Raw genomic sequence first — 12,321 nt, forward strand, 5'->3', positions numbered from 1 at the left:
TTCTTACATAAGCCAATGACATTTCTGTAGGAAATGGGGACACACACTGGCACAGCCCTAGTGAAGGAGAACTTCCACAGCCTCCCCTTTTCATCCTCCACTGGTACAAACAGCCTTTTAGGAAAAGCAGCACGGAGGGACTGGAGAGATGGCTCAGTGGTTAAGAGTACATATTACTGCTCTTGCAGAGGACCTGAGTTTGGTTCCCAACATCCACATCAGGCATCTCACAACTACTAGTAATTCCAGTTCTAAGGAATCCAACACCCTCTTCTGGCCTCCAGACACCTGCACTTGTATGCACACACAAAATTAAAAACTAAAAATAATTTTAAAAAAAACAAAAGGAAAAAGAAGTATTCAGGTTACTTAATCAGCAGCTGAACTGCTGACCCTCTGGTGACAAAGGACACAGTAAACTGCCAGAACAATGGGAGACTCTGCCAATCATTCATAGCAAAACTTTATTGAACAGAAAGCTCAGCAAAGGTTTCACCTTTGCCAAGTTGCCCTCAGTTTAAAGGAAAGCGCTGCATTTTAAAAAGCAATTATACACAAGTCTCTCCTAGAAAAGTCCTGCTAACATGTCTAGCAATTCACTCATTATATAAAGTAGTACACTTAGTGTAATTTGAACATTCCAACAGGAATCAAATCGTACCAGCAGAACCACTTCTGCATCTATGACTTCTATGTACAGCACACATGCACACACACATCTGGGGAGGCTCTTCAGGCATTACATGCGACACCCAGGCCTTCTACTTACAGAGCCTATGAAACTACATACAGTATATATTAAAGCTCTTCAGAACAAAGATATGAGAAGCCCTGTTCAGTTTGGGTTCGTTAATTTGTATCATGGCTTCAGGTCTTAGCTGGTGCTTTTGCTTGCCACAAAAGCATACCATCATCCTGTGGGTTTTCAGTGACTCTGTTGAGTCATATCCAGGTGAGGAGATTAAGCTGGAGCCAGATGATCCAGTCCAAGCTGCGAAAGCTTCCAGCAACAAAGCATAAGTGCCATCAGTTTGCTATGGCCGGAGGGCCTTCTGGAAGAAGAGAGGCAAAGAAAGTCTTGAAGACTAGCCATGCTGTGCTCATAAATGAGGGACTGGTCTGCTCAGGGTCCAACACTTCCCGATCAGGGGGGAGATGGTTAGGGTCTTCAGTTTCAGGATCAGTGCCTTCCTACAGGCAAAAACACAAGGAGAAAACGATTAGGGCCGAGATGAACACCCAGTGTCCTGAGGACAGGACAGGGTAAAGCCCTGGGCCCCAGCTCCATAGCCTGGCAGGCAGACCAGTCCTTGGGGAATGAGTCCTTGGTTGCAAGAGGCTCCTTGGGCTTCCACAGTACATCTGTTGCTGGTGACCTTCCACAGTTTTGAATATTCCTGTCGGCCAGTGTCAGAACAAATGAAGTACCCTGATCTTCAACTGTTACCAAATGGTAATTAACTTTACCATACATTAAACAGTCTTCAAGTCTGGGTAGTGCTCCAAGTTAAGAAACAATGGAAACCCAGTGTTCTGAAAACATACTACAGATGTACTATGCATACTGTAACAATCTGTTTGGAGGCGAGCTTATGTGCCTCGTCAATTAGAATAACCATCTGTCAGCAGTTCCCATAGTACAGCACCACTGTTACACGCTTCTTAATATCAAAATGTCGGGTCAAAAAAAAAAAAAAAATCAATCAACTTATGCAAAAATGCCAATTGCCATATGACTGTATAGATATTTAAAGTCTTAAAAACAGCTGCTGCTCCAACAATAAAATTAAAAAAAAAAATCACAGAATACTTTGCTTAAAAAAAAAAAAAAGACAAGCCACAAGGCTGAAAATCTGAAGGTAGGGACTGAGGAGCATGAAGGAAAGTGAGCCTCACCAGCCCAGCAGAGACTCCATACCTGCAGGTTATTGTTGGGGTCCTGATTTGCAGCTTCCTGAGGAGGACCATCATCCGGGAAGTTCTGAATCGGCCTCTGCCTGAATGGAAACCACCCAACGTGATGCCTTTGAAAAAGCACAAGCAGGTGCATCTTAGCTAAGTCACTGTGCGATCCACACAAGAATCTAAGGCTCATCACCAGAAGCTCATGTGAGACCATCTGCACAGCCAGCCTGTCAGCCTCCTAGATTTTTTTCCTGGGCCACAGGTCCTTGAGGGCAGAGATTCTTTTATTCATCAGCAATAAAATAGCATCTGACACATAGTAAGTATGTGCTTAATAAATGCTTGTTTATATGAACTAAACCTTATACTTAACCTCAACAGAGCAGGCAGGCATGGTGGCACAGGCCTGTAATCCCAGCTACTTGGGAGGCTAAGGAAGGAGAATTCTAAAGTTCAAAGCCTGAGTGGGCTACAGAGCAGGCCAGGGATATAGGTTAGAAAAAGAATGCTTGCTTATCTAGCATGTATGAGGCTAAGCCCAATTCCCAGCACCACAGAAACAAAAATAAAACCACAATCTCGACAGAGGTGGAAAATATACATAAAGCTGTAATTACATACACACATTATATAATAATAGTAATAAGATTCTAGTGGCCATAGAAACTGACTAAAGGCTTTAACTGGAAAATCTAATGAAAGTCTCAAAACAAACACAATAAAATATTAAGAATAATTATGGAGAGCCAGGCGTGGTGGAGAGCCAGCACTCGGGAGGCAAAGGCAGGTGGATCTCTGTGAGTTCAAAGTGAGTTCCAGGCCAGCTGGGGCTACAGGGAGACCCTGTCTCAAAAAAGCAAAGGACCGGAAAAAAAAAAAAAAGAATAATTATGGAGATATGAGTGCTTCTTACATTAAATATTTGTTTTTACGAATTAAATAAAATCCATTTTTATTTTAAGGGAAAAGTTTCTCCTTTCCATTCCAACCAGAAACCTAGCCCTCTAAGCTAGGAGCATGCCTAAAAGTACCCTCTGTTTCCACCTACTCAAAGCCAGCAGGACCACCCCTCTAGTGACAACCCAAAATGTCCCTCAGACACTGCCAAATGTCCCCTAGGAGAAGGTACGAAATTATCTGCAGTTGACAACAGCTGCTCGAGAGCACAGATGAGGCCAAATATCAAGTGTGCAAAGGGTCACTGCCTGACCTTTGTCCTGCAAGGCAGCTGAAGCTTGGTAAAAGCAAAGACCCTATCTCAAAAAAAGGAACTATGTTCTGCTGAGGCAGATACAACTGCCCCTGCCTCCATGAACCTGACAGGAAACTTAGCTGGAAAATGAGATGTTCTTGCACTAGCACATACTTATTCTGGGCAACACACAAGCAAGCTGTGGGCTCCTTGCATTCAAAGGGCCAGAATGACAATTTAAATACACCTCTTTCAATGATGACACACTCAAACAAAATATCTGTACTCAGGTCACAGTGCAATATAATTTTCAGTAAGGACAAGAGAGAGAGGGGCTGTCTGCTTACAGGTACATAACAACAGTGGCACCCATGACCATGAGGAATCGGCTCAGGGAAGAGTAGAAGTAGAGGATGCTGAGGAAAACAGAAAACGTAGCTGCTGAATAGGTCCAGTCCAACCAGTCTCGATTTATCTCATCATCTTCTTCCACAAGAGGGCCACCTTGTGCATTCATCCGCAAGTTCTGATTGGCTCCAGGATTAACAACCACTTGAGCAGCTGCATTCTGATTGGCTGGTTGGTTTTCCCCTGGAAACTGGTTGTGGATAGGGGCTGGAGCAGGTGCAGAGACCACAGGTATCTCTTGTGCACTTGGTGTTGGGACAAAAGTTCCTGATGCAGCAGTAGCAGCTAAACTAGAATAAAAACAAGAGAGGCACCATGAGATAGGGCTCTCAAGTGTATTTACACAGGGGTCTTTTACTGTTAACAATTAGGACTAGGTATACACACACTCAATTTGTCTGAATTTTAGTGAAGAACTTTTTGCCAAGAGTCTCATCTATAAATATGTCTTTTCTTTAAAAAGTCATGTGGCAAAGCACATCCAGAATTAAATATGAAGACCATCATAAAATTATGGTGCATAAACAAATTTAAAATTTCACTAAGCTTTAGATACTATAAACTCAAAGAGAGGTCAACATGTTCTAAATAAAGGCATTAAAGTGCAAGCACCTCTGCATCAATACACAAATCAGGAAGCTGTTGTCATCCCCATTCCACTCCACCACAGAAGCAGAACGAGCCGGGCTCTGAGAGACTGGAAAGCACTCCCCTCTCTCCATTCAGAACTCCAGAGCACAAATGGGATTTCCCTCCATTCCCTCAACCATGGCCAGCATGGTGGGAAGGACTCACTATTGCATGTAGTACTGTCTTGCATAGATCTGCTGGAACCAGGAGAGCTGCAGCCACCCGTAGGTTGTGTAGCCAGAGAAGCCAGGCCCTAGGCCTTGGAATGCCTGCTGGACAGCTTCAGGCCTACATAAAGATTCAAGTAAAACAAGCATATTTTGAGTTGGTTGGGGACAAAGAGCAAAACACTAAATTACCATCAGCAATTACAGTCTAGGAGACAGGTCAAACCTCACAGAAATGTACCCCTATAAAGGGAGCACAGAGAGTACTGAACAACAACCAGCCTGCTAAGTTTCAGACCCCATGGAAACAGAGCCCTGTCTTGCAGTAGGCTCTCATCATGTCATCAGGGAGAGTGCTGTGTGCTTTCTACACAGACACGCTAACAGGCCGAAGCTTTTTCAGATTGATCAGATGCCCAGCTGCTCTCAGAGTCTCACTCAAGACTAAATCCATTGATGTTTTTAGGGTGACACAAGCTACATTCCTAAGTCTTTCCTCAAAGGTATCTCCTTCTCCTCCCTGACCTCAGATTAGAATCTACACTGCAGCAGTTCTGAATGCAAAGTGATATCCCACCTGTGTGCTCACTGAGTATCTGGTATCCCACAAAGGTTGATGGATCCCTACCAACCTTACAGGGAGGATTCCACCCCTATTTTACAAAGGAAGCCTGAGTATGGCTTAGAAAAAAATAAGAGACTTGTACAAGGTCATGAGCTAAAGGATCAGGACTTTGAAACATGGTTTATGTGATGCAAGGCTCACTTCTTCAGGCTTGCAACAGCCTTCACTTTCCTCCAGCTGGCATACAGGGGGCTGGGGGCTTTGTACTTCTTATACAGCTGAAGACAGGAGAGAAAAGGAAATATGGGGCACATGAGAGGGGAAAGAAGGCCCACACTCTAGAACCTGGGTACACTGCTTTTTGGTTGGGAGTCAGAAATTTCAACACAACTGATAAGAATTGCCTAGAGATAAATTTCTATTCCTAAAAAGACATCTCAAACAAGGATGTTAAGAACAACCTAGGTTGACTTAGGGCCAGAATGTTTGTAGCCGTTGAGTTTAACTTGTTAGCACTCCTCTCTTATTCCTAAATCCGATAATGTACCTCAAAAACACTTGCAATTTCCTTTACAAAAGGAAATTCTCTAAGAGAAATAAGTAAAACAACATGTATATTTTCATTTACTTTTTTTGGGGGGGGGGGGTCTTTTTGAGACAGGGTCCCCTTGCAGCCCCAGCTGGCCTGGAACTCACTATGTAGACCATGCAGGCCCTGAACTCATAGAGATCCGCCTGCCTCTGCCTCCCAAGTGCTGGGACTAGAGGCGTGTGCCACCATGCCCGGCTCATTTACTTTTTAAACTTTACTTAATCTTTTAATCTTCTTGTAAATTATAGCCTCTGAGCAATATAACTTAGAAAGTCACAGGATTGGGGCTGGAGATGACTCAGTGGGTAAAGTGTCTGCTATGCAAGCATAGGGTTCAGATGCCCAGTGCTTTCATACTTGTTAGATGTCATGACGGTGGCACTGCTGTGCAAGACAACTCAAAGTTTCTGCAGTCATACGCTGAAGAACGGAGGGATGAAATGACAAGATGTCTGGGAATTTCTTTTCAATACTTCAAAAAGAAAGAACAGCTGAAACAAGTGAGGCAAAGCTTTCGGTTGGCCTGGATGATGACATGGGATCCATTATGCAGCTGTTTCTGCTTTTGCAAATACTTGAGTATTTCCGTCAGGGAAAAAAATTACCTACCCCTTCTTCAAAGGTGCAGCTTTAGGAAAGATTAAATATAAAACCTGCTTGGAGCACCAGGTGGGTTTGGTGCATACCTGTAATCCTAACACTCAAGAGGCTAAAGCAGGAAGAGCTTGAGTTTCAGTCAGCCTAGTGGGGTCCTAGTGGGACCCCATCTCAAAAACAACTATTAGGGAAAGGAAAAAAGAGGAGTTTGAGAATTAATCTCACCTGTACATGGCATTTTCTCCCCCAAATACTTTTAGAATGAGGTGTTCCAAGAGTTATAAAATCCAAACATTAGAGCATGCAATTACCTCTGGCTTTCGCTCTGGAGAACAGTCCTAAAGAAATGGTATCTCTAGTACCATACTTAGCAAAACATCTATTGTATCCTTTGTTAGGATAAACAAAGCAGATCACTGTACAGTGCTTAGACAGCTGTTTCTTCTGCAATCATGGGGCAGGCCCACTGGAAGCATACCATGTAGGGGGCTATATTTTCAATTCATGTATCTACTCTTTTACATATATCCCCAAAGGGTATCTAGTAAGAAAAAGTAAATAGAGCGAGGCATGGTAGTGAATGCCTTTAATCCTTGCACTTGGGAGGCAGAGACAGGCAGATCTCTGAGAGACTGAGGTCAGCCTGGTCTATATAGTATGTTCTAGGTCAGGTGGGGCAGACAGGGAAACCCTATCTCAAAACACCAAAAAAAAAAAAAAAAAAAAAAGAGAGAAACTAAATATATGAGGTCTTGAGATAGTGAGGCCATCTTTATGTCTTTTAAAAAATTTTTTATTTTGTATATATGTGTTTTGCCTGCATATATGTAAGTATACCATGTGTAATGTCTGTAGAGGGTGTTGGGAGCCCCTTGAACTGAAGTTATGGATGGTTGTCAGCCCCATATGGGTACTGGGAACAGAACACGGGTCCTCTGCAAGAGCAGCCAGTGATCATTAACTGCTGAACCATCTCTCCAGCCCCTATAGCATGAAGTTCTTTGACAACTTGTGTAAACACACCTCATCCTTAAATTGCCACAAATAAAACACATTAGTGTTCTTTAACACTCACCTTGTGATGTTCTCCCATCCGGAGGGAGAAAAGTTCCGAAGAGCTTCCCTTTGCCTTAAACCATCACTTGAGGAATCTCCAGGATACTGTCCCTGATTAGGGCCACTGGGTTGCTCTATGGATTCAGCACCCTATGTTAAGAATATGAACATCAGAACAAAGGACCTGATGCAACTGCAAACTAATGGAATTATTTTGCTTCAAGTGGCATATGCCCCCAGCCCGACCCTGGAAGTTGACAAAATTAAGTATAGTTAGCACTAAACAAAACAGATTTGGAAATTTGCTCAACTCAATTTTGAACATATAGATACTAAGGCCAGGGAATGCAACTCAGTGGAAGAGTTCTTGTCTAATAGGCATGAGGCCCAGGTTCCCAGGTTCAAACCCAACCGAAAACCTCATTCTAAATATATATACCAATCTCTCGATATATACACATATACAGAGAGGAAGAGAAAGAGATAATCTGGAAAAAATATTAATCCACATTTTTTGTTTCCCTTAAGAGTTTTGCTAAGATCTTGGAACACACCCATCATTAGAGGGAAAAGTTTCTGATAACGCTAACATGTATGGCGCTAACTTACTAGGTTTAGAAATTAAATTTGACCAACAAGATTTACAAATACAACCAGGCAGCAATATAAAGGAAAGGGAATTTCCTATGTGATATTCAGGTGTTGTAGAATTATAGGTGTGATGCAAATTTAGAGCATGTCACAACATTAGAGTATTTATAATGCCGTTTAAACAATAAAATGGAAAAATGTTTTTGACTGTTAAGAAAAAGTCTTCAGGCTTCACCTAATAAAGACTAAAAGAGCCTTTTGCTACCTAAATAATCACAATGGACATTTTATCTATTTCTTTACTCCTTATGAAAATTAATGTTCCTTAGAGAAGCACGCTCTGTGCACATTTCAGTAAGCACTGTGCTGCTGCGTCTTCTGGGCACACAGTAAACCTTGGGTCAGGTGTGACGACACTTTCCACATAGCACACACGCCACAGTCTGCTACCACTACACCAAACCCTCACTATACCGTGAACACAGTCCCTATATCCTGACAGGATTTGGAGAAAACACTGTAAAATCTTTAATTTTCCTCAACTTCCTTTCTTTCTCCCTAGAGAATCTGAGGGACACAAATTGTTATCAGGAAGAAGCAGGCATACCTTTGGGCTGTTTTCTGGCATTTTTGAGGGGCTCTTCACATTGCACACTAGGTGCAAAACATGTCGTTTTTCCTGCTGGAAGTAACAAAGAGGTACCTTAGGACCTGAATCCAACCTGTAAATGCCTCACAACACCCCAAAACTAATGCTTCAATGACACAAAGTACCTTTGGTAGCAAGTCTCGGAGACACTGGTGATCCAACAGCAGCTTCCCGGAATAAATTACCCTCTGATCCTCTGGGCGCTAATTGTGAACAGAAAGAAAAACAGGTCAGCATTTATCCCCATAACTGCTTCCCCCAGCATCACAGGAGGACAATTTTTTTTTTAAGTTCTACACACTTACTAATTATGTGGTTATTAAATAAATAATTTAGAAAAAAAAGTTCTCCCACACAAAACTTATTTAGAAAGTACTTGACTTCATGCATATGGGAAAAGCAAATGATCTCCAGCCCTAAAAACGGCTGAAACACCTGACTTCTTACTGAGGATAATTGCTTTCTGCCACTAAAACCTTATGTAGTGCTTGGGCAACAATGAGTCCACGAGGAAACTGCTCCTGAGGTCAGTCTTCACCTAAACCACCTCAGGTCGGCCTTGCTGGAGTCAAGATTCCATGGGAACTCCACACACTTTTATACAATGCTCACTTTTATTTTTAATTAGTTAATTAAAAAAAAATTTTTTTTGGTCTTTTGGCCCCAGTGGCCTGGAACTCACTATGTAAACCAGGCTGGCCACGCCCAACTACAGTGCTCACTTTTAACATCTATTTTAATTTCTCTCAAATCATAAATCATACTTTTAAAAACCTATACTTAAAAGCAATATCCTCAAATACTGTATACCAAAGGCAATACCCTGAGATCACCCACCTATCTACCTGCTCTTGCCAGAATAATCAATTATGTAAAACTTGACATTAAGCTGTTCCTTCCAAATAGTCTGTGAGATAACAAAAGAAACCAGACTTGGCTCTTATCTAGAATCTCAGCACTCAGGCGGCTCTGGAAGAAGTTTGAGGCCATCAGGGCTATGTACAAGTTGCAGGCCAAACTCCGTTTGAGTGAGACCCTGTCTCAAAATACTCCCCGCCTCCAAAAAAACAACCCAGCACAACTGCCTCTACCTAGGATTGGTGGCATATACCTATAAACTCAGCACTTGAGAGGCAGAAGGACAGCCTCCTCAAGCTATTTAAAGAGCTCAAGCTAGCCTGGGCTACAAAACTTGGTCTCAAAACCAAAAAACCTGCATCTAATTATCAACATCTATAAGGACCTTTTGACACAGTGTACCTAAAACAAAAATACACAGGATGCTGTGTTCACCACTGTCCTCAATGACTGGCTTTATAGGTAAATGCTATACACATCAATTTGCCAAATAATCTGAAAATTAAATACTAAGCAAGTATCATAAAGATGGGCTGCTCTCCCTACACCATGTACTGCAGAAAACAAATGAGAGCCTGCTTCCCCCTAATTTTGGGGAGAGGCTCTGTTACTATGCAGCCCAGATTGGCCTGGAATTCCTAATCATGCTCCTTGGCTTTCCCAAGGCTGGATTACAAGGGTGCACCACTGCACCTTTTCCTCCTAAACAGATTTGTATACTCGGGTGACCTCAGGTCTTCACAACAATCTTGCCTGAAGAAAACATGTCTCAAAACACAGCCTTGTACAAATGATGCAACCAGAGACCTACACCTGCATCACTTGTGTGCCTAACAACCATCTCCCAAGGCCACCTGGTTTCTTGGAAGCAGTTATGGTAAAACTGCAAAATGTCCGATGGGTTCTAAAGGTCAATGGATTGGAAGCTTACAGCACAGGTAAGGAAATCCATACAACGCAGAGGGAAATGTCCCGTCTACATTCTCCACAATACGGAACAAAACCAAACCGACACCCACGCGCCACTGTCGGCTGGAGCTCCTAGTCTCTATTTGTGACCACCCCATGCCCTCTTCCCGTTTGATACAGAAGAGCACTTGTGGACACTTACATAATATCAGAGTACAAAGTAAATACAGGAAGTTCCAGAGCACAGCCTGGAACATCACGTGGTGGGAGCGGGGGTGGGCGGGACTAAAGGGCGCTGTTGACAGATGTGTCCACCAAAGCAAAGCAATAAAGTCTAACTGGCCCACCGAGGTCCTAAAAGCAGGCTCGAAGCGACTCCCCCCACCTGTTTCTCTCCTCCGTCACCCTTGGCTGGAAAGTTCACCGGCTCCTCCCAAGACTAAGTGAGACCTTAGGAGAGCGGAGCGACAGGGAAGGGCGGCCAACCGAAGGTGGCAGGAGGGGATGAGCCACGTCTCGCTTCTGGGCGTGGGACCTTCCGAACTGGTGCCTGAGTGCTCACTCCGACTCTCCAGCCACTGGCCCGGGCTGGCACCCGCGCTCTTCTGTCCCCTCTGCACCCAGAAATCTCGTTTGCCAACATTTCTTTTTCTTATTTCTACCCACTGGATGCAAGCCGAATTGGGAACACCTAGTCGCCTGGTTGTGGGGGTGGGGAGGACGGAGGCTTGGACCGGGAAGTGGAAGTGACTCTTCCAAGGTCAAACTACTGTGTCTAGGGTCGCCAACCGGGAGGACGGGGGAGGGGACGGCCTGAAGACAACCTTAGGGGCTTGGGGACACGCGGAGGCCAAGCGACCAGGAGTCGGCAGAGGCAAGGCGGGAGGGGTGGCGGCCGGGACCGACACGACCGCAGGCGCAGGACAAGCGGAGGGGCGCGGGGGACGTAGGCAGGAAGGGGGACGTAGGCAGGAAGGGGGACGCGGCCCCGCGGAGGGTGGCGGGCGGCGCAGCCGGGCGTGGCTCCCCGGGACCCCTCTCACCGGCCGCTCGGGGTAGACGCGGCTCAGGTGGGCCTTGAGGCGGCCCACGCTCCAGCCGCGGTCTCCGCTCAGCTCCAAGTCGCGGTGGCGCTGGTTGGGGCTCTTCACCAGCAGCGTGACCGGCTCAGACTCGGGCTCCATGTCGGCTGCGCTGGCGGCCCGGCTGCGCTCCGAGAGGCCAAGCGGACCGCGTCGCAGCCGTCTCAGGTTCCACAACAGTCGCCGTCTCCCTAACGCGCGCCCGGGCCTCGGGAACCCTTTATAGGCGGCCAGCGGCCGGGCTCTGCAGGCAGCCCTCACTGTGGCCACCGTCCATTGGCTGAGGCAGAGGTCACTGCCCAACGTGGCCCAATCAGAGCCCGGGCCCGGGCGGCGGAGGGGCGGGCTGAGTGCGAGGGCGCGGGATGATGCAACCCGCCGCGGTTGCGTCATCCTGAGCCGGGCTTCGGAGGCGGTGTCGCGGTGTGCTGCGGGACTGGGGTCCGGCCCTGAGGGGACAGGGGCCCTGGCCCGGGTGCGTGCGGCGCCGGAGCGGAGCGGCGGGACTGACTCCCAGCCTGGCAGTCTCAGCAAAGTGTTCCCTCACAAAGGGGACCCCGCCCTTTCTGACCCCAGGCGGCGGGCCCACGTCCCCTTTCACTTCCCTCGGGTGGCCCTGCAGTCTGGTGGCCTAGGGACGCCTCCCGTCCTGGGCTAGCCTCAGAATCCTTGAGTTGACTTGGCGCCCCGGGTCCGCCTTAGGGGCTGGGAGGAAGCAGGCTTGTGGCACTCTGGGCTGGGAGGATGGAGGATCCAGGCACCAGCTGCCAATTTGCCCGCCTTAAACGTACATTGCACCAAGCATAAGATATCCTCTCTAATATTGGCAAGCTAGCCACAATCCAGTTTACCCTGGGAGACGAGAGACGGGAATCGTTTATAGGCTGGCAACACCCGCTGCCTTTAAATTGGGGGCTGTTGACACTCCATTGTACCCTATCAGCTTGAAAAACAAAAGTGGCATTGCCCTGACCCCATCGTCGTCTCAATCCTGTGGAAACACCTGAATTTCCAGCCATGTGAGGAGCTTGTGGGACTGGTGATTTAAGCAACAGAAATGTATTTCACAGCTGCAGAGACTGGAAGTCTGAAATCAGAGTGTACTGCACGGTTGCATCTT

At 45.9% G+C, this 12,321-nt stretch overlaps 1 protein-coding gene across 3 annotated transcripts; it reads right to left on the minus strand.

The window, feature by feature from the left end:
- Nucleotides 1-436: 436 nt before the first annotated feature.
- Nucleotides 437-11,436, minus strand: Herpud1 (homocysteine inducible ER protein with ubiquitin like domain 1). 3 transcript variants are annotated; one of them, XM_017798627.2, is made up of 8 exons: nt 11,163-11,436; nt 8,478-8,555; nt 8,311-8,382; nt 7,132-7,262; nt 4,301-4,423; nt 3,445-3,795; nt 1,919-2,024; nt 437-1,191 (listed from the first exon to the last, which is right to left on the minus strand). In XM_017798627.2, exons 1-8 carry the CDS (start codon nt 11,301-11,303, stop codon nt 1,027-1,029), a joined length of 1,167 nt encoding a protein of 388 aa, XP_017654116.1. In that variant the 5' UTR covers nt 11,304-11,436; the 3' UTR covers nt 437-1,026. The 3 variants fall into 3 exon arrangements, with proteins under 3 accessions (XP_017654116.1, XP_008833139.1, XP_008833140.1); XM_008834917.2 differs by having other exon boundaries at nt 1,919-1,997; nt 8,311-8,385; XM_008834918.3 differs by having other exon boundaries at nt 8,311-8,385; nt 11,163-11,408.
- Nucleotides 11,437-12,321: the final 885 nt, after the last annotated feature.

Source organism: Nannospalax galili, unplaced genomic scaffold (genome assembly GCF_000622305.1).
Source record: "Nannospalax galili isolate Female #2095 unplaced genomic scaffold, S.galili_v1.0 scaffold957, whole genome shotgun sequence".
Classification (NCBI taxonomy): domain Eukaryota; kingdom Metazoa; phylum Chordata; class Mammalia; order Rodentia; family Spalacidae; genus Nannospalax; species Nannospalax galili.